General features: G+C 45.7%; 3 protein-coding genes and 1 non-coding gene across 6 annotated transcripts in view; 2 read left to right on the top strand and 2 right to left on the bottom strand.

Annotated features, from left to right (window-relative positions):
* Positions 1-590: 590 nt before the first annotated feature.
* Positions 591-12,992, bottom strand: ipo7 (importin 7). Its single transcript, XM_047042052.1, has 25 exons — positions 12,789-12,992; positions 11,031-11,112; positions 8,883-9,036; positions 8,611-8,769; positions 8,335-8,491; positions 8,163-8,252; positions 7,800-7,894; positions 7,593-7,677; positions 7,318-7,452; positions 7,076-7,175; positions 6,623-6,699; positions 5,928-6,044; positions 5,739-5,828; positions 5,463-5,628; positions 5,138-5,298; positions 4,886-5,014; positions 4,260-4,326; positions 4,005-4,130; positions 3,743-3,840; positions 3,548-3,643; positions 3,167-3,387; positions 2,770-2,978; positions 2,376-2,582; positions 1,824-1,940; positions 591-1,687 (listed from the first exon to the last, which is right to left on the bottom strand). The coding sequence occupies exons 1-25, from the start codon at positions 12,870-12,872 to the stop codon at positions 1,590-1,592; spliced, it is 3,120 nt and encodes a 1,039-aa protein (XP_046898008.1). The 5' UTR covers positions 12,873-12,992; the 3' UTR covers positions 591-1,589.
* LOC124482327 lies at positions 6,152-6,334 on the bottom strand. Its single transcript, XR_006957738.1, has one exon. It is a non-coding gene; the product is annotated as a small nucleolar RNA SNORA23 (small nucleolar RNA).
* A 1,053-nt stretch (positions 12,993-14,045) lies between the features above and the next one.
* Positions 14,046-18,763, top strand: tmem41b (transmembrane protein 41B). The gene is made up of 7 exons (XM_047042666.1): positions 14,046-14,261; positions 15,058-15,175; positions 15,460-15,588; positions 15,915-16,008; positions 16,092-16,196; positions 16,301-16,439; positions 16,561-18,763. Exons 1-7 carry the CDS (start codon positions 14,168-14,170, stop codon positions 16,728-16,730), a joined length of 849 nt encoding a protein of 282 aa, XP_046898622.1. The 5' UTR covers positions 14,046-14,167; the 3' UTR covers positions 16,731-18,763.
* A 741-nt stretch (positions 18,764-19,504) lies between these two features.
* Positions 19,505-21,821, top strand: part of dennd5a (DENN/MADD domain containing 5A) — a 28,723-nt gene continuing 26,406 nt past the window's right edge. Inside the window, exon 1 of one of the 3 annotated variants that reach the window (XM_047041298.1) lies at positions 19,505-19,782. In XM_047041298.1, coding sequence (XP_046897254.1) covers positions 19,683-19,782 — 100 coding nt within the window. In that variant the 5' untranslated portion in view covers positions 19,505-19,682. The remainder of the gene's footprint in view (positions 19,783-21,821) is intronic. The other 2 variants (XM_047041296.1, XM_047041297.1) reach the window with 2 other exon arrangements.

Below are 21,821 nucleotides of genomic sequence, written 5' to 3'. Positions count from 1 at the left end.
CGTTCAGTGCCCTAGAACATGAATAACAACAACGCTTAACGCAACATCAACTTAACGATTGGCTACCATTTCGGTCCCATATTATCTTATGCTATCCTATTGGCCCTGAATTTTTCTCATGCTCTCTGTTCATGTTCCCATTCAGGTTACACCGTACGTTTTATCGCAGGCCATTCCGGGTCAGTACGGACACAAAATTGAAAAGTCGTTTGTATCCTATTAACAGATTCAACAACTATTTACGATAATATCGTTGTTTATAGTGTGTGATCCATGTATGAACTGGCCTGTTTCAATTAGCAAAATTCGTATTTGCAACGATAGGAAAATAGGCTGCCATTTTGGAACAGCAACAGCTACGAGTCAGAAAGCAGGGTGGTGTGGGTAATGCAGTGCAATATTGGAACTTTAGAATATTTGTAGTACAATCACAAACCTCATGTAGCCTACGCACATAAAACGACACCTTGCAGCACAAATTCATTTGGTTGTCATTAATATTGCATATTTTGACATCGAACAAGATAATTACAGATCGATGGTAATTGTAACCCACAAGAAATAATTAAGTAAACACTCGATTGCATACATTCCAACTTAAGTTTTCTTTAATATGTTGTATATATAGATGGTTCATCCATACACCAACCAAATGCTTGAGACCCTCACGATCAAGTCCAATTGTACATGCTTCAATGAAGTATAATCCAATTGACTTTCAGTGCTCACAAACATGTCCTGTATCCAAACTGAACACCAAGGGCATTCTCTTTTTTCAGGAATCTAGAATGTTTCCATTTTAGCAGCAGAATGATGCCACCCATTTCTCACCGTAACCAAATACATGTGACAATCAACCCTTACAGGAGAAGTCGCTTGCAAAGTAACAAAGTTACAGCTGTTTGTGTTTTAAATAGTCTGAATTGATTTAAAAAATTTGCAGTCTGATACAGAAGGCTAGGAGACCTGAACAGTATGAAAGTGCTAGTCATTAATTTACAGAGATCAGGCATCACATAGTGCTATGAAGTATCCAATATGCTACATATGAATACACTTGTTGACACCTTACAAATGCCTCTGGTTGTTTTGCAAGGCTACTTAAAAATCAAGAACCTTGGCTTGTATATACATAACAAACATGAGAATTTGTTAATGCAGAAAATAACGTAGACGACACTACTGCCAGAGGTATAATCTGATAACGGCCTTTTGGCCAAAACAGTGAAAATGATGAAACATTTAGTCCCATTATCAATTTCAAATTGTTAAGCCCCCATTATGTATTAAGTGGGAAAAAAAGAGTTGCCGTCAGGGCATCCCCTCCACTTTGGATTCCACAAGACATTGTTTTTCAGAGCTTCCTATTTCTCTTGCGTCGTGCTCAAGTTCTTGGTTTGTTTTCCCAGCCATTGGTTGCATTTGGTTGCATTCCCACGTCTTCTGGTGCTATTTCCAATTTGATAGTCTGATTGAAGAGTGAGTGAGAAGAACCAGTTCTGGAACCACTACTTAAGGGAACAACACAAGCTTTTTTTCACTTCACTACAATCAGTCACAGAGTAATAAAAAGGAGAAAGGGGGATGATTCAATTCATTCCTGGAGCATTGCCTCCAAAGTTGAAATTAGATGGCACCACTGGAACCGTGAACTTGTATCCGCCATGCTTCTCGATCATCTTGGATTCTGGAATGAGATAACACAGTCAGGACATGCTTCCTACACAACAAGGCCAAGGAGCAGGACAAGACAATGGTCCAATTGTCTTCTGCTTGTGAGATTGTCGTTCCAGAGAAGGCAGGCTTGTTGTTCACCAGCTTACCATGTGCTGCCCGTCTCTGGTCCGCGAGTGTGCCAATGTCATGAAGCTGTTTGCCTTGTTCCTCGTCAAGTGCTTGTGTGAGTGCCTGGTACCATGCTGGGTCACGGGTCTGAATATCTGGGGAGAAAAAGAGGCCTTTACTCATCTGAACAGAAGCGGTTTACTCTTAACCACTATTTAAGTAGATTTCCAGTACATATTCAATGAAATCACATTTAGGCTACTGAATTGTAACTGATTTTTAGAATGTGCTTCATGATGTAGTTGTAGTGTAAACCATTGTCTACGTCAGGTCTTCAACCCTGGTCCTCAGGGACCCCGTCCTGCACGTTTTAGATGTTTCCCTGCTCCAACACACCCGACTCAAATGAATGGGTCGTTATCTAGTTATGCAGAAGCCTGTTAACAACCATTCATTTGAATCAGGCGTGTTGGAGCAGGGAAACATCTAAAAACGTGCAGGACAGGGGGTCCCTGAGGACCAGGGTTGAAGACCTCGGGTGTACGTGAATCACGCCGACAAAAGCGGAGCGATGGAGCGTTCCTCCTTACTTTGTAGTATGGCTTTGAAGATCTGGTACTCGTCCACCAGGTTGTCTTCGTCGTCGACGGCCGTAGTGTAGCCCTCCAGCGCCGTCTCCTCGGCATCGTCCTCCTCCCAGTCCTCGTCGTCCCCGTCCTCGCCCGCATGCTTGGCCAGCATCTCCAGGTACTCCTGACCCTCCTCGTCAATGTCGTCCTCGTCGCTGCCCAGCTCCGCTGCAGGGCAAAGGAAAGGAGCTGATCAGTCAACAGGTCCAAGCTCAATCGTCCTTGATGGCAAGATTCTTAAAGGTCTGCTTTCGTCGGAAGGTCCGATTTAACGAAGATATTATTTGTAGGTACATTTCGACGCGGGAGTCGACGTACGAGCTACGTGCCAACGTGAGAAAAAGGGTCGCCTTACCGTTCTCCTCCTCATCCTCTCCGTCTTCGTCGTCGTCTTCGTCCTCGTTCTCGTGCTCGGCTCGACAGGCGTAGGCCCTCTTGAGGCCACTGAAGAGCAGGATGGCTGCCGGGAGCAGCTGGCCGGCCACCTGGTTGATGGCCTGGGGTCTCTGCTCCAGGTCTATCATCGCACACAGGCCAAGTACGCACATCTTCCTGTCGTGGAGCCTGGTGGGAGAAATGAGATCCCAAATTTAGCTTTCAACCTTCACAAAAACCTGCGCTTGGCTGCAGAACTGACAACCACAAGGTTTAGGCAGTTTGAAACATCTGCGTCGTGGGCCCGTGCTACCGAAATAAAAACCAAACCAAAAACACGAAACGAGTCCCAATCCGAGCCTTCAGAGGACACTCACCCCAGGAAGCAGTCGACGTCTTTGAGCCACTGGGAGATGAAGTGGTTGGTGATGGGTTCTGTGTTGTTGGGAAAGCGCAGGTTCTCCAGGGTGTTGAGGAGCAGTGGGGGGCTGTAGTACAGGGCGGCGATGGCCACTTGCAGACACATGGTCCTCAGCTCGCTGGTCTTCACCTCCCTCGTCAGCCGCTCTAACGCAGCGGCCACGAACAAGGGGACCACCTGGGGCGCACAGCAGGGCGACAGGAGGGTCGGGGAAAAGCATTCAGTCGCTTTCTAGGTGGAAAAGTAACGCGGAGGGACGAGCCTGGACGCCTCGAATTGCCCTTTGGGATCCACAATGTGATTTTTTTATTGAGGGGGAAAAACCAAAACGACTTACCTGATCAATTCCACGTCCTTTGCACTGCAGGATGATCACCTCCAGCAGTTTGGCCGCGTGGCATTCTGGGTCCTCGCCCGGGTCACCCGTCAGGACCTGTGTGAAGAGCCCAAAGATGAGGACTGCGCGTGCCGGAGGGATTCCTCGCCCATACCATCAACCATTAAAACGTGTGACAAAGTTGTAGGCGTGTACCTTCTTACACATGCTGTACATAATTTCCAGATATTTGGTGTCACTCAGGAGGGTGTCTGTATCAACGGTGACGTAGTTGTGAAGCAGAGGCATCATGTCTGAAAGAGAAAACGGAGAAACAAAATGTAATACAGGGTGCATGTGACAATGGGTACATTCCCTGGGTAAACTCTCCACATTACTTAAAGCCTCCTCAGTCTACAGGCTTACTAAGCCAAATAGGTAAGGCACGTCTAGAGATGTCCAGCTAAAAACACCGTACCTGTGAAGTAGTCAAAGCCGTCTTGCTGGAAAACCTCAAACACCAGCGGCAGGAGCTGCCACATCTGTGGTGACACCTGCTGGCACGTGAGGCTGTGGGCCAGGGACAGGATCTCCTCGTAGAACTCTGGAAAGTTGTCAACACACACACACATTAGGCAAGACTGCATGCGTCACCATAGCTGTTGCACAGGAATGTGTGTATGAGGACACACAGGCGGGTGGATTGCGGTGGGACAGGACCATCCAGCCTTACCCAGGACGTGCTGCTGCAGGACTGTACCAATCACCTGCAGACAGATGCCCTCCAGCTGCTGAGTGATCTGAAACCATTAGAACGCTTTGTTTACGCAACCTCGTATTAACCCTACGCAGATACACCGTAGTCTTTGGAACATGAATATGTATTTGAATGTTATTGAAGTGTAATACGTGTAAACAACAGTTTCTTAGAACAGAGATTAGACATTAACCAAAAAACAAGACCCACAAATCAAGTTCTTTAAACTCAGTTAAAGAAAATTAGAAGAGTACTTGAACATGGCTAAATATTGCCCAACTCATGACTACATCTGCTTGGCCAAAACTTGCTGTCCGATTCCAGGCATCAGCTCTTCTACAGTTCGACGAACACTCAGGCAGAATGCCATAGTGCTATTTCTAGAGCCTGCCTCGTTTCTAGATGCTGCCTCAGCCTGTGAGGCACTCCGAAGAGAGCCAGAGAACAGAGTGCGTGTTCCCCCAGGAGCTGGTGGGCGGCTGACTGCGTGTCGGTGGAGACCGCTCTGTGCCCGACCAGAGACCAGGCTGGAGCAGAAGGGGCCACAGGGGTGAGTGGTAGGAAGCAGGTGAGGGGGTGTCGACGGCAGGCTGGCTGCTTACCTCTTTGTGGTCTTCCACCACACTGAGCAGAGTGTCGATGGTGTTGAGGATGCCCATGGCGGTCACCGCCTTGTCGTCTCCCCCCTCCTCGTCGGGACCTGTCTGGATAACTTGGTTGAAGGTCATAGCCTGGGGGAGAGAGAGAGAAGGGTAAACATGAGTGGCAGTTAAAGAACGCACGTGTGAACCAGCCTGCAACCTGACCACAGCCTTCGCAAGACTTCACTTCCTCCCTCAGGTGGCGACGCTCACCAAGTGCTGCGTCATCTCCACGGCAATGGGGGTGACCTCCTCGCTGTACTCGCAGATCATCTTCTGGATGACGTTGGTGAGGTCGTCGTTCTCCGTCTCTCGCACGATGTGCAGGAGGGCCTGCATCACTGGCCGGATGAAGGGAGTGATGTACTCTTTGGCTGAGGATTCAGACAAAGGCATTGCACAAAGGCGTCAGGGACCCGTCCGTGTAAACACGACAGGGGAAGTTGGACGGCGAGAAGCAACCTAGTTCTCCGTTCAAATCCATTTATGGTCATTCGGCGAGGGGAGAACATGGCTGGATGGGGGCCCAGCTAGCTACCTTTTTCCTGGTTGCTGATGAGAACCTGCAGGGCAATGGCGGCTTCGACTTTGACAGGCATCTCGTTGTCATTGATCAGGCAGAGGCGGGTGAGCTCTAAGGCTGTCTGCAGGTTCTGGTCACTCTTGAACTTGACCTCACAGAAGTAGTGAAGCACCCAGCATGCCTAGGAAAGGGGGAGGGGGGGGATGAAGATGTGCTTATTCATGGTTTACATAGCCTTTTGTGCAGAACAGATCAACTGGCTTGGTCTCAACTAGTGAATCATCGACCTACCCTGGCTCGCATGTAGCCCAGCTCATTGCGGAACAAGGGGAAGACGTGGTTCTGCAGCATGAACTCCATCTGGTCTTTATAGATCTTTTTCTGCAGAAAGAAACCGTCCATCAGCTGCACAGTTCACTCCACACAGCGTGCATGAGCCATGAGATTGACTCTAAGGCATGAAAGGTGTGGGGTCCTGACCTTAAGCAGGATTTCAGCCAAGGAGCCAATCATGTGAAGGGCTCCGTCCTTCTTCCTGGGGTCAGAGGTGGGCTCAGTCAGGATCTGATAGCAGAAGCCCATGGTCTTCTGTAAAACCTGCAAAAAGACCAATTATTTAGCTCAATGTAGTGATGGCTCACTCCATAACTTTGAAACGTCAAGTTAAAGTTCTTCTTTGTTTCTGACTGATAAGTAGTGAGAGCGTTTGTCGGAGATTATGGAGGCTGGCCAGTGGGGTGGAGTCCAGAGAGACGTCACAAAGCCAGTACTATGAACTCCTGACGCTTTATGGCTCCAGGTGTGGAGTGAGTACTGCCCACAGAGACTGTAAAACACAGCCTGGAAGCAGCACGTAACATGGACAGACGCCACGCACCCCGCTCACCCACAGCCAATGTCACCCTTTCCGGTGAAACAAAAACACACTACTTAAAGCTAGAGAGCACATTTTGGCTCACACGTTCTCGCAAAGAGGTTTACCCCCCCCCATCCCCGGTCCTGACCTAACCCATTCGCAGGCAGATCTTAAATTCCTGTTGCTGGAGCAACAGGTCACTAATGAGATCCCACTGCAGGGTCAAGGCAGCCTGTAAACATGGCCTTCCAGAGGAAACAACACAGGCGCCAGGGCCAAGAACAATACCGGCGACCTAGTAACCCCTCCACTTACTAACCTCTTTCCTCTTGTTGCAGGAGGTGAAAAGGAGGGTCTGAGCGGCAGTGGTGGGAGAGATGAAGTCCTCAAACACGTCTGAGGGAATCATGAGAGAACGATTAAAAAAACATTTCTACTGGTTTCCAGGCCTCACAATGACTTCATATCTGCATAAGCTTCATCTCAATTGATCTCATCCATTCCCGGACCGCTTCCAAAACCACACATTCCTTTTGGATGAGGGACAGCGGCTGCATGACTCGGCTTTCCGAAAACAAAACCGTGCAAAGGAGGTGAAAACGTCTCCGACAGTGAGCGATGCGAGTTGTGGTTTCTGGGTCGACGAGTCAGCACAGTCCAGTGTGTGCGCAGCACCGATTGTGCTGATGAAGAGACGAGAGCACTTTTCACCTGCCCCGACTCACTGATCGCAGCCGGTGGCAGTTGGCCCGAGGGGCGGTAGCGCTCTTACCAAACTTCATGCGGATGTACTCGTACGGGTCCTCCTGCCACAGCTCCTCGTCACTGTCCGTGTAGCACATGAGAGGAAACACCACATCCTGGATGATGCCCTGGGAGGTTCAAAACAACAAGTGAAGCTCAGGGCACACGGCTCATTCCAGAAGATCTGCAACGTGTCGTAAGACTGTTTGCAATGCACCGTGATGAAACAAAACAAAAAAAAAAAGAGTTCTCATTTCCACAGGTCCATACCTGGATGTGTGGTTTGAGGTTCTTCCAGGTGACGGCATGTGCGATGCCCTGGTTGATATAGTTGAGCGTTTGCTGGAGGACTCTGGGGGCCACATATTGCTTCTCCTTGTACTGATACAACACCTTCAGCAGCACCTACACAGGCCAACGCAGACATGGGGGGGGATCAGTGCCTTGAGGCCCAGACAAGAGAACCAGGCTACCTGGGAGCCTTGTGTCGATAAGTGGACTACAGACCAAACACAACACTGTCAGAGCCAGCTGTGGGCCATTACCTGTTGTGCAGCCACTGCATACCCCTTGAGGAAGAGCTCTGCAAACTCGGTGTACTCCTTGGTGGTGTTACCAGGGCTGCCATACCTGGACACAAGGGCACAAGCATGAGAGAAACGGTCAGGGATTTTTGGGAGGCAAAGAGTTCTTTCCAAACAGCGTTTTGGTCACGCGGGGTTGTTCCCGGTTGGTGTAAACGGTCTCTCCACCTCTCAAACAGGCGCGCGAGGATGTGAAGGGCCCACTTCTTGCACTTCCACCAGGGCAGTTCAGGCCTCTCATCTTCATCCACGGCCATGGTCTCCTGAGGTGCACAGAGATGGGAGGCGGTGAGAGTCGGTTGACGGAGACATTTAAGAATGTAATGTTTTACACTGAATAATACTGGTGCATTCATGCCTTGTCAGCAAAGGAAGACCTCAGTCCATCCAAACCATACACACATTAATACCACAGGTAGCCAACGCAGGAAGCCTGGATAACTCATGAGCTTGAGCCAACCGCTCATGAGCTACAGGTTCCAGCCGGGCTGTAACGCCCCCGGCTCCATGGAGCATCGGGAGTTTCCTCACCGGAGGAACATCTCTGTCCACCACCGCCTTCAGGATCTCCATCCACTCTGTCAGGTTCTGTCGGTTGATCAGCTCTAGGGGAAGGTTGTACTGTGAAGAAAAACGGGGCCGGGTTAGGAGTCCTCCAGACGGCACGGACGGACGTCGAGTCCAGCACGAGTCCTCCACCTACCTGGAAGAGGGCATAGAGGATCTTGAAGATCTGTTTCTGCACCAGCACAGAGTCGCTGGAGGGGTCGGGCAGCAGCTGGATGAAGCGGTCCTTCAGCATGGGCATGAAGATCTGCATGGCGGCGACCAGGGGACTGCGCTCGTCCGGCTTCTTGTACCTTGGGAGTGACACGCGCGTTAGACACACCCGCTGACACAAACGGACGCCTGGAACCCCCAGGGTGTTGGCAGCAAGAGATAACTCGGTCATGGGGGCAACTAGAGGCGTCCTCCTTACTCGTAGTTTTTGACCAGCTGGTACAGGCACAGCAGGATGCCCAGCCAGCCGCCGCTGTTGTCTGACTGGAGGTAGAAGCCGATCTTGTCCACAATGGCCGTCCACTTGCCGGGGTAGTCGTGCTTGATCATGTGATGGATGCATGTCGTCAGCTGGACCCTACGAGGAGAGACGGGCGGACGGTTCAGCAGGGATACGATCTGAGCGCGGGTCACGCCTCGTTGGCCTCCCAGCCGGGGCAGCGGGCCGCTGGGCGGACGGAGGGCGGTTACCTGATGCGCTCGGGGGAGTGGATGATGGCCTCCACGATGTTGTCTCGGATGAACTGCCTGTCCTCTTCGGGGATGTTATTGACGGGCGTCTCGGTGCCCGAGCCGTCCCCCTCGCTCCAGTGCTGGGTTACCATGTTCTTCAGGTAGATCACACCTGGTGGAGGAGAGATGCATTTACTAGCTGACCGACCCATCGGGACCCTATAAATCATATGCAGTTAGGGCTTTCTAGAACAAAATATTTTTGGCAAGAGGAGTCAACGTTATTATACCGTGAGAGTATAATGTAACATAAGTTATGTAACAATCACTTACATAACATGCCTGAAAATAATTGGAGCTGTAAATAGTATTGAATTCAAATGGACACAATATGAACACTCATAACTTATGGCCCCAGTAAGATCCAGACAGAGTTGTGTGACAAAAAAAAAAAGAAGAAAAGATTGAGGCATGGTGTGTTCCAGAGAGCTCTGGTCCAGTGAGTCACAGTGGAGTCCTCAGGCTCAGAGAGCAGCAGGTCTCATGACCAGACAGCCAGCGTTGTGTGGGTCCTCGTGTCGAAGCGCCCTGACGGACGAGCGCTTGCCTTCCGGGGCCCTCGTCTCTCCTCCCGTACCACAGCCACCACGTGCATGAGGCCCTGCCACCTCGAGTCATTTGGCCACCCTCGAAAATAACAACTCGCCCCTCCAACTCCCAAACGATAAAATTGCTTGAGGGAGGCAAGGGATTCATTTAGCGAGGTGTTATGACATGCATCATGACGTGTAGATGGCTGATCCCCAATGTTTTAGCTCAGTGTATGTGTATGCAGCGGAAGGGTGTGATCCGGGTTCCATTGGACGAATGGAGTCCCTCTGAGGCCAGTGGCTCATGGGGTGAGGCAGCTAGGAGGTGGGGGTGGGGGCTGGGACCAGACGTCAGACTGCTGACACAGATGTGATCTGGGCCGCAGGCTGGGCATCGTAATCCTGCTGCCACTGCTGACACGGCAGAACCATCAGACAGCCCCCCCCCCCCGCCCTTTAAACTGACACGCTCCCCCGGCCCACGACCACCCTGCCACGCTCAGCAGAGGACTCCTCATCGCTGGCCAGGCCCACCTACTGTACACTCTAAATCAAACGTTATTCAACTATTGAAAAAAAAAGAAGGCGTTTGCTCATTTTCAAAAGGCACAAATTCATAAACGGTGACATCTGGCTCCTCACGTGACCAGGCCGCCATTCCGCCCCGACAGTGGGAGGAGTGAGCAATCATTTACAGGAAGCCCCTCGAACGTATTCCTGTCATTGCCCTGCTGTTAGCGGCTGTCGGACCTCGCAGTCCTGTGCTGCTGCCGAGACACCGCCTGGCTCCTCCCTCTGTGTGTCAACTTACAGCAAATGGCCTTCATTAGTCAGCCACGTGGGGCCTGGGCTGAGGAGTGTCCTGGGGGGGGGGGGGGGGGGGGGGGGGGGAGGGAGTCCCTCTTAGGATAGGGAAGGGTGCCAGTGCCAGGCCAGGGTGGGAGCCTGTGTTGACACCAGGGAGGGCCAACTATTCCATTCCATACCACCACTGCAGTCAGGTATTGCAGATGATGCCTTTTACAACCTGCCTGGAATAAACACTGCCATCTTCTCTAGCTTTAAAAGAAAATGCCCACATAGGGCAGGGTAGACCTCGGGGCATGGGTAGGAGAAAATGAGGGTCAGAGGGTATTATGGGAACGATACATAGTATTTTGGATGCAAACTAGATGTAAATAAATAAATAAAAATCATGACCTTGGAACATGGCTATTGCCATGTGGCTTCTGCAGCAGCAGAAAATGTCTCGAAAGTCAATTGTCAAGGGCAAATAATCTTGGCCACTCAACATGTAATCACCAGAATGCTTTGTGTGACAACTCTTTCAGTAGCTTCTCTTAAGAATGTTATGTGGAATGCACTTCTAAGGAGTAGCTACCCATTAGACAAATGACTGAGTGTAAAAATGAACAGAGAGACTATTATTGTAAAGAGTATAGGATATGATGACTTGCATGAGTGATTTTAAGAAGTTATTTGTCGTCTTGAATGTCTAAAACCATTTGTGTGAAAGGGTTAGAGCCATCCCTAACAGTGAGTCGGTGAGTCTCGACTTCGAAGACACTGGACTTACCTGCTTGTCTGACGGGCAAATCCAGCTGATCAGACATGGTGACTTGCAAGAGAGCTGACACAAAATTTGCTTGGGTGTGACCCTGTCAATCACAACCAAAAAATGTATATTACTATCAAACAATAAACGTACACATTTCACTGCTGACTAAAGTTACTTCTACATTATTTGATCAGTTAAAACATTCAAATACACCCCCCCCCCCTCCTTGCTGCAACCAATGCACTCTGCAGCCTCTCCCTGGATACCACACAACATGACTCAGTAAGTTCTAACAATACAACTGCATATACTTGTAAAACGTAAACTATGTATACAGAAAAAGAAACGTTTTAGAGTGATTGCATTTGAAAGCCTAGTTAGTCTATGAAACTAAGTTAAATGACAATAATATTGGCAGCCATTAAATATTAAAATGTGATGTGCATAACTTGCAGACATGGTGCACAGTAAATTAAAGGCAATTAATACTGAGAAAAGTGGCTTTCTTCTGCATTGTTACGGATCACTATCGTTAGGATGATATTGTTAGTCAAGCTACCCCCAAAAATCACAATTTGTGTGCCTGGATGGCTGGCTAGCTACGTATGCCACGTTAACCAATAAGCAGTTAGCAACTAGCTATGATAGCTAGCTAAATGCATTGGATTTCGAGATCGGTTCTGAGATGGGCTATCCATGTAAAAAGATAGATAACCCACTTTACTGTAGCAAATAAACTGACTTGATTCAACCAATAACCTATAAGGACATATGTTTATAAAGGAGTGCACTATCATTATGGTACCCATGGAAGAAAATACCATGAGATTTTTCTATGCTATCAGAAGCTAAAGCCTTTAGCTTTCCTAAAGGCAAGATGATGTGCTGGCTTGTGTAAGCCAGGGATGTCGTAGCAGCTAGCTAACGTTAGACCATCAAAACAATGGACGACAAGTTGAAGGCAGAGAAAGTGGATAGCTAATAACGTGTACCTAGCTACACATTTTTTTTTTTAAATCTATCAATTTTATTTGTTAATTTCACTACTGAACAAATTGATTCAGATTACTGTTATATATGCCAATGCATGGGGAAATGTGCATGTCTAACATTTGTTACACATTGCGACTCCGCACCATCACAATTAGCCTAGGCTACTTGCTGCTAAAGCTAGCGAGACATGTCAGCCATAAAAAAAAACATATCTAGCTAGCTAACACACGTGAGAGGTGTTGCTAGCCACCTTGCTAATATGACAGCTGCTACCACCAGCTACTTTTCCTGATACAGGGCATTTATGATGGGATGACTGCTGCACACATTATAAAACCCGTGTTATCAATGGTGTAGCAATCTCAATAAAAGCCAGCTGCCACGGAAATAGATGGGCAGTATCCTAAAACTGGGCATTAGCTACTGCGTAGCTGCCTTCACCAAGTTACTAGCCGCAAAATAGCATGCTAGTACTAGCTTAGCTAGCTAATATTAGCTCTCCACACGTTTTTAAAGAACCACCACTTCGGATTACAGGAATAGGTGATTTTCCTTTTAACTGACACGAAAACTAATACTATTGATGTTGTCATTACATGCATATACTAAGACTTTACACAAGTCAAACTATGTGTTCAAAATATAAGAATTGTTATTCGATCTGTCAAAGTTGTGTACCGACTCTACTGTTCCACGATCACACGGTAGGACTCCATGCCATTTTGATGTATGACAGAGCAGAGGCCCGATCCACGCCACAACCACCACCATCACAATTCTTACCTCGTTCAGCTGTCTCTCCGCAGCTTCGCGCAAGTTTGGGTCCATGGTACCCCGAAGGGCCTCGATCAATGAGTTGGGATCCATAGCTAAAGCTCTGTTATGGCTCGGATTCAGTATTATTGTAGACTATGAATTCCCAGTGAATGCGCACATGGACGCACGGTTCTTCAGCTACCGGCGCGAAAGGAAGAAGTGATAAGAGTACCCGGATAGATCAGCGCCAAATTTGTCCTACACGAACATCCGCTTCTGCCCATTGCACGCTAGGATTTGTAGTTTAAAACTGAACTGGCAATGCAAGCCTTGCCCGGTGGGCTGTTCATCAGATAATAAATCGCCGTACAATGTTTTATTTCGGCTTGAATTACACTACTGATTGAAATAGGCCAAATTCCACAGGCTTTTGGTTGGAAGGTGGTCTCATTCAATTGCCAAATTGGAAATAAGGATTATGGAATGCTTAGCTGCAACGCTTTATCACACAATGAATTTAGCATTCAGAAGACATTGAAGCATTTGATTAACTGTATAAAACATTTAGGAACATCAGAATGACTGTCCCCTGAACTCCCAGTGGATATCCCATCCTAGCTGCCTTTAATATTTTGGGAATTGTATTTACAGGACATACAGTAGGAATCAAAAGCCATTGAACAGTTTAAGCAAATATTTGAATGCATAAAGCAAAAGTAAAATATGTTTAAATACAACCCAAGTCCATGGACAGTGTGGCGGTGGAATGAAATAACACATTTTATGTGAAATGTTATTTCATTAAAGACACTGATGAAGCAAACGTCTATGTAGTCCATTTTAAGGAGTGCGGATATGAGTACATAACTAAAGTATAGTTTTGTATTCATAGAATCCAAAGCTGAATTTCTAACCATTCCACTCTATAATTTATTTTCCTCTATTCATCTGGTCAACAGTTCTTGTATACTGTCCATGCTCTCAACCATCGACATGTGACCTTTAAACCCCTTCAAATACCTTCAAAATAAATGTCCCTTTGAGGTTAATGAAGCTATTTTTCCTTTACAAGATTTAACGCACGTTCAACACAGAAAACATGAAACTCCACCGATTGGGAATTGATATGTATACATATAAATATTTGTATATTTGACAAAATAAGCGTGAAAATATTTAGGTGATTGTGTTTACGCTGCTGGCATCTTTCACGACTAACTAGTAACTAAACCTTTATATTGAAAGTCTAAGAAAGATTCATTCCTTATCCGCATGAATCACAGCGTCAGTCGCCGGTTGGCAAATGACCGTGTTGGATGAGCTGTCAAATTTCATAGCAACCTAAGCCTAGGTCGACAAATCGAAGAACTTATCTAGCTAGGGGTTTTTCACTGGCTCAGGCTAAAATGGCAAAGAAACGAAGAGAAAGACGAGAGGTCAACAATGTATCATCTGTACACGAAGAAGGGAAGACAAATCCTGATGAACAACTCATCAAAGGTACTAGCTAGTCTACAGTACTAGTAGCTAAGCTAACTGGCTATCTTTCTAGTCAAGTGTTTGATAGCTAGCCTCATGACAACTAGGCTGATGCTAATGCTTGGTAGTTTGGTAAGCCAGCCACTTTGGTGCCTGTAGTAAAATTCGACAGTATTATTTATGTTAGTGTTACGACTCATACGATTCTATCACGATACCTAACTAATTAGCTCTAGTATTGTAAAATATTTTTCGAGTTACCGGCTTTTCAGAGGTATGCTAACGTGTTAGCTGCAGCTTTGTAATTTGATAGCCTACTACGAGTTCACATCAGGTTAACCAAGAGCGTTAATCAATGACATGGTCAGAGGTGAAGTCAAGTGAATACAATGATATCCCTACTTTTTGAATAGCTGTAAAACTGTAAACCTAGGCTACATTTATTTAACCCACCAACTAGAGTAGCTAGTTCTACCGTTTTTTCATCATTAATCCCATCCAAAATGTTACGTGCAATTTTGATGAAGTAGTCGAAGTGTGTGAAATCCTTTTAATATGCACAAAGAAGAGAGAACCAGTCAGCCACATGTTTGAGAGAACGGTTTGTCTCGGTAATGCCTTTCTCTAGGGAATGCCAGCCTCTTGAAGGTACAACAACAAGTGATGCAAAGTTTTGCAACACATTACATGACACATCAGATGGCACTTACTGCTGTCATCAATGCATGAATCAATGAATATAGTAAAGAAAAAAAAAGTGGGTCAATTGGTAAGATCGGTAATATGTGCTTTATGTGTTTTCCTCTCCCATTCACAGAAACACAGTACCCTGGAGGGGGCTCTGCTCGCAAGTCCCTCCTCCTCCTGTTGTCGATCTTTACCTGTGCCGCCTCAGTCATGTACCTTGTTTACAGGAATTTCCCAGAGTTAAGCGAGTAAGTTCCCCTTATCTATCCCGTGTCTATTCTAAATTAAAATGTTCTCACTGTAGGCCGTCAGAGGTGAAGTCAAGCGAATACATAGATAACACTACTTTTTGAACAGCTGTAAAACTAATATATGCCACATGGAAGCAAATATGACTCATTGAAATTACATTCCCACACCCTGCTAACCGTTAAATTGTGAAGCTGTTAATGGGTCATATTGATGGACTAACAACGTCTTATGACTTATGACTTATGAATGAGTCTGTGTTCATTCCATGTTTATTTTGCAGTGATGAGATGGAGAAAATCAAAATCCCCAAAGACATGGATGATGCCAAGGCCTTGGGTACTGTGTTGTCTAAATATAAGGATACCTTCTACACCCAAGTGTTGATAGCCTATTTTACCACCTACGTCTTGTATCCTTCCAATTATAACCTGCTCGCTGAATGTAGGGAAATCCACCTCTTCCTCTCCCGACCTTGTCCTCTACCTTTGCATCTCCCTCTTTCGGAGGAACTGTGTTAGTTAATCAGGCTTCTTCCAAGAGTGAGTCATTCAATATGGGGTTGACCTTTAGCACGTCATTGGCAACAGGAGGCTACAGCTGCGCTCGTGGAGATCCAATCTCCCGGGTCAAGGAAGTGGGCTAGCTAAACGATATAAATGTGTTGATCTTGAAGCTGTCCATCTGTGTATTTCCAAACTGCTACTGTAGCTGTTTGCCTTGACACTGCCGACACAGCCTCCAGACATTTGCAATTCCAGGATCCATCTTCCTTAGCATCTTGTCTGGTTATCTCTATCCCTTCCCCTTGGCCCTCTTCCTGGTCTGCTTGGTGAGTAGTGACACTTGAGATTTGCCAGGAGACAGCTGGATGTTAGGAGATCTTTGCCAAGTTCTTCTTTGCCTGTGTTGCAGTGTTCTGGTCTGGGGGCCTCTTTCTGCTACATGCTGTCCTACCTGGTGGGGAGACCGGTGGTCTACAAATACCTGACAGAGAGGGCTCATAAATGGTCACAACAGGTGGGTGACCGAACGTGCGTGATGAAGAATAGGCCTCTCCTTCCTTAAGTCACCTCTCTAAAATGAAGAACCACGGGATTCACGTTCCGCCTTCTCTCCGACAGGTTGACAAGCACAGAGACCATCTCATTAATTACATCATATTTTTGAGGATCACTCCATTCCTTCCGAACTGGTTCATCAACATCACCTCGCCTGTCATCAACGTGCCTTTAGGGGTTTTCTTCCTCGGGACATTCTTTGGTAAGAGCAAACACGATGTGTCGTCATCAAACACCGTTATGCAAATATATATCAACATTTGACTAGATTGCAGGTCAGATATGCGATGTTGACTTCCTGTTCTCTTGCTGTCTCGTGTCAGGAGTCGCCCCACCATCGTTTGTGGCTATCAACGCTGGCACAACTCTGTACAAACTGACCACAGCCGGGGAAGCAGTGTCCTGGAACTCTCTAGCAGTGCTGGGCGTGCTGGCTGTGCTCTCCATCCTGCCTGTCTGCTTCCAGAAGAAGCTGCAGCAGAAGCTCGAGTAGGGCACACTGGGCAGCTCAGCACGTCATCGACCTGCCTGATCCCCCTTCCCCACTCCCTTGGCTCAGGAATGGTACATGCAGCAGTCACACACACACATGACTCCTTCCGTCTCAGTCTCACACGCCCGCTTGGCTGTCGTGGGAACCTCATCTCGCCGAATGGCCCAGCTATTACTTCTGTGTCCCATGTTTTGGCCACCTCGAGGATGTGTTCCACAAACTGGCTTCTACTTCGCCTCATGATTGGTGTTTCCCAGTTTGTGTTGGTTCACCTTTTGAGTGATTTGGCTGTGACAAAGACATCCGGCGCCTGTCTCTTTTGAAATTGTTTGAATTATTTATTTTCAACTCTCCTTTTTGACGTTTTGTTTCGTGTGTTTGGAGTTTCTTCAATCCTTAAGATCATTGAACTGTGACATAAAAGCAATATTTCTCAGAGTAGTTGTTTGAAGGTTGTCTTTCCAATGAAAGTGTTTGCCGTGGGCAGTTTTATACACTAGTTTAAAGGAGTGAATGTCATTTCATTGTATCATGTTAAATTATTATACATAAAATCCACCCCATTTGCCATAATTGTTAATGGCAGACAATAGCTACACTAGATGTTTTTATTGCCAATCCAATATTGGATCTTCTTGATTTTTAATCATTTGACTTTCCCCTTTAATTTTCTTAATGAACATATCAAGTATTGAAAACAAGTGTTTTGTATGTGTCTTCTTTTTTTTTTTTTTTTGACTTGCTACATTTGGTGCAGTGACTGCACTCCTTTTTGACTTGCTACATTTGGTGCAGTGACTGCACTCCTTTTTGACTTGCTACATTTGGTGCAGTGACTGCACTCCTTTTTGCTCTCACTCTTGTACGCTCCAAGTCGTATGCTAAAGTGTGCGTGGAAAAATGCAGTAGGGACCTCCACACTAAGGATGATCCATTAGTGCCCAATTAAAGTTGCCAACTGATTGAATGACACATACTTCTCCTTGCAGTTCATACTTCCATTTTGCTACTTCCTGCCTGTGTGGGTTGGAACCAGTAGGCCTACACATCGGTTGCTGTGATGCCTAGACTGTGTTGTCGTTTTGGCTTCTTTGACCTGCTTTAAGAATCATTTGCCTTATATGAAGAGTTTACTGGATGATTTGATTTCAGAACAAATACCATCTGTTGCTGCTCATAGTGAGTCCTGGAGGACTTCTTCGATGAATTTGATACAGTGAATGTACACATGAGCAGTCTTACTGTTGATATTTCTGCATGGCCCCGTTTCAAGATTCCACAAGGAAAAACAACCAATGTTTTAAGATATTTTGTCAAGCACCCTTTTCTAAACGTTTAGTCTTACTCGGATAGTCGGCTTAATGTATTAACGTCAGGGGAAGAAATACTGAATCTTTTTGAGTCCAATCAGAATGTGGCTACCTCTATAGCCTACAACTAAAATAGCTATAAATGAAGCATTGTTATATTACTGCATACTTAATAGAAAATATTTACTGTAAACCATCTAATGAATATGGTGCTTAAGCAAGAGGGTTTTGTTTTTTTTGAACAACTGAGGGGCAACATTTAGCTATTGTGTTGCAAATCTTGGAAGTTCACTTTCACTGTGTCCAGTTTTATGCAACAACAACAATCTGTTGATCCCTTTGTTTTCACTTGAACATATATGTTGACACCCTTTTTTATCCGTGCAACAGAAGATCAAGGATTCGTTGATGCATTTCAGCCCCACTCCTGGTCATTAGAATAAACAGTTGTATTTCATGTATGATGATGTCCTTAACATTGGGTTATAAATGTTCTGTAATACAATTCTCCATCGGGTGATTCCATGCGGACATCCGACTAGCAGAGGTGGTTTCAGAGGTGGTTTCCTTGTTTCATTAACTATTGATTAACTTAGGTAAATCCAGTGTTAAGGTGTACAAAATGAATTGCAGTATGACCTGCATTTGTAAATACTGTTCATTCTTGTACCTCTTTTTGTCCAATGGAATGAAATTTGCTTTATTAATATATTTATTATTAAATCATTAAAAACAAGTATTTTGTTTGTCTTATTGCCTCCTGAATCATTTTCTCGGATACCCTAGTATATTGGAAGCAGTTTGTATGTATTTGTACTGAACGTTGGTTTGCACCCTTCACGTCACACCACTAGAGAGAGCTCGTGATGCTCTTTACCACTATGGTCCTCCCATTTCACTATGCATTATTCCTGTAGTTTACATAATGATAGTTTTGCACGCATTTGGACCGGCCCTCTGAAAAATGCCAGATACTTTTTTGTAAGTTCACACTGATTATTTTTGCAAACGAAAAAAGATCATTACGGTAATAATGCTCTTTAAATAGGCTATATACCCATTCATATGTACGGATATATGGTGCATAAAAAAATAACAAACTAATGTAGCATAATAAATACATTTAAAATCATAATAAAATGTCCACAAGAATACCGGTAGTTACTCAGGCATATGTAATTTTCTGTTACAGACCGACCCGGCCCCACATTAAATAAAGGAAAATTATTTGGCCCTCGCAGAATTTTTTGGGGAGATCCCCTGTTGAAGGCATATACGCACTGCGTGTATGTTCATCGTGAATGAATTGAATGTTTGGATCAACATTCTGTAGGCGAGTCAAGCTCCGTCCTTTCGGCGGCTGCAGGGTTAAAGGGATAACGTAATCTATGTGGAGTTTGCACATGCCCAGTATCCCAACTACACGGGGAGGAGATGGGGGTGGGGGGCAGGCTCTAGGAGATTTGAGCCCAGATGAAAACAGCTGTATTTGGAGACCCAGAATGCATTTCGAGCACAGCCCTGTTCAGATTTTCTGGTCTCGCGGAGCATCAACGATGGCTGCGCGAAATCATTTCGGGATCCCATAATATGCACCCGACTGACAAGACGAGGAAAAGGGTACAGACGGACCAGTCTCAAAATGACCACCGGCTTCAGCTCGAATTCCTGTCGATTCGCAGATTATTTTGTAATCTGCGGACTCGACACTGAAAGCGGGCTTGAACCTGACGAACTGTCCGGTAAGTGTCGGGCAGTGCTGAACCTATATCTAGATATAGATTATAGCCTAGAGACAGTGGTTTATACAGTCTGTTGTTGTGTATTTGCCTTTGAAAGTCTGCTATTTACGGGTTTCAAAATATCACACGTCTTGTAATACATTGCCTACTTGTTTTACCATTAATCATCGCTATAGCGTGGACTACCCCAACAGTAACACTAGGGACGGCAAATGCTGACGTTGAGTGGGCACATCATATGCTGTTCTTAAACGTGTTTACCTTAATAAAAAAAAATGTACGTGTTTTCGTGTGCATAGTAGGCTACGGCATAGAGACGTAAGATTCAGAGGTCATGTGAAACTGTTGAGTTTCAATCTAGTCCAAGATAAGAATCTAATCTTGGCTATTTGGGGTTCCAATCATGTAACCTACAGTATTAGCCCACTACTACTGTTCATAATAAAGTACACAGTACACCCGTAGATAAATTACATATTTTCCATCATGCGTCATGTAGTCTTGACTGAATGCTGAGTTAATGTGTGGAATCGTGACCATCATAATATCCCACATTTTTCAGTTTTCATGTGGCATGTGGTAAATGTAGGCTATTTCTTAACCTACTTTGCTATCATTGCAAAACAGAAGGGACTTGTGTTCCTATCCCCCAAAAGTGATTGAAATCAGTGAATCAATGCTAGGTTGAAAGCTGAGTACAGGAAGCTGGAGTGCTGGGACCCACTGCCATAAGGTGGTCCAGGGGCTGGCACTCAGAGGACAGGATGATGTCATTCGAAGACTAGGTCTGCTGTCTCTGGGGACCCATGTTGATGGTACAGAGACGCAAAGCAGGTAGACCTGGTTCGCGTTAGAAAGCTGTGTGTGTGTGTGTGGCAGTGTGAGTGTGCTCCCCCCTGAGATGTCATTAGTTTATTTGTATGTCTCTGGCATGTTCCTCTCCTCATGGTAAAGGGAATTACTAGAGTGCATCCAGGGCCTTGTCTTAATAGTGTCCCCCTGTACAGATACAATGGACTACCATTAAGATACAACAATAAGTATAGTTCGAGGCACTCTATTAAATGAGGCACACAAAACTAGTGACTTGACATTAAGGTTCTGCTTTAGTTGGAGTGCTTTTCCGCTCTTTTACATTACAGGAACTGTTGTGGGGGATCTTCAGATAACACCAAAACAAGATCTGAATTATTAACGCAGTATGGATGATCTGTCTTTTTTTAGTCTCTTGCATAACATTGTATTTTTTCATGCATGGTGCATGTACTGTGTAAGATGAGGTAGGCCCTAGCCTAGTTTACTGACCTGGCAAAACATGAAGACTACAGTAGACTTGTTCAGTGCCACTCCCCCTCAAGAATGTGACCTGTGAGGGACATTTCCTATACCAACTGACTTCTCCTGAAGGTACTGTTCCCATTCAGAAGAAGTGCGGTTTAACTACTTTCAGTCAGTCACTTTAGAGGAAATTAGAAGAGCTTCATTTCCATTCTTATTAAGGGTTAGAAATGTCCACAGTCTGCTGTTTCATGACTTGGTCTTCACTGCTTGTCCTGGCAGAAGTAGAGTTTTATCGGGGGCTGTGGATGTTATTGGCTGAGAGTAAAAATGGGAGTGCCAATGTTTCTTATTTGCCATTCCAGGCATAGTTACAGCTCTCTGAACGAGCTGCTGCGACTTGTGTTCATGGTAACAGTAGGTCCTTATTACGAGGAGCCATACCTCAACAGATGTTCACAAGGTTTTCCACAGTCAGTTACAGCCACCTGAGTTCAAACTTCCAACCAGCTTGTCACTTTTCAAAGCTATACTTGAGTATATTTTGTTGTTGATACCAGGATTGCCATTTAGTCTTCTTCTCTGATTGGTGCAGGGAATAGGAAGTGAATGTTCATTTTATGTGTATTTTATATATATTTTTTATAGTTGAACTTGATACCCCTTTAAGACCAGAGCCCTCATGTAATATCTACTGAGGTCATTCAAGGTTGAAGGAATGTAGCAGGCTTAAGAGGAATCTTGTCTTGCCTATAGAACAT

Source organism: Hypomesus transpacificus, chromosome 19 (genome assembly GCF_021917145.1).
Source record: "Hypomesus transpacificus isolate Combined female chromosome 19, fHypTra1, whole genome shotgun sequence".
In the NCBI taxonomy this organism is placed as follows: Eukaryota; Metazoa; Chordata; class Actinopteri; order Osmeriformes; family Osmeridae; genus Hypomesus; species Hypomesus transpacificus.
This window is presented reverse-complemented; position numbering and strand designations above follow the sequence as displayed.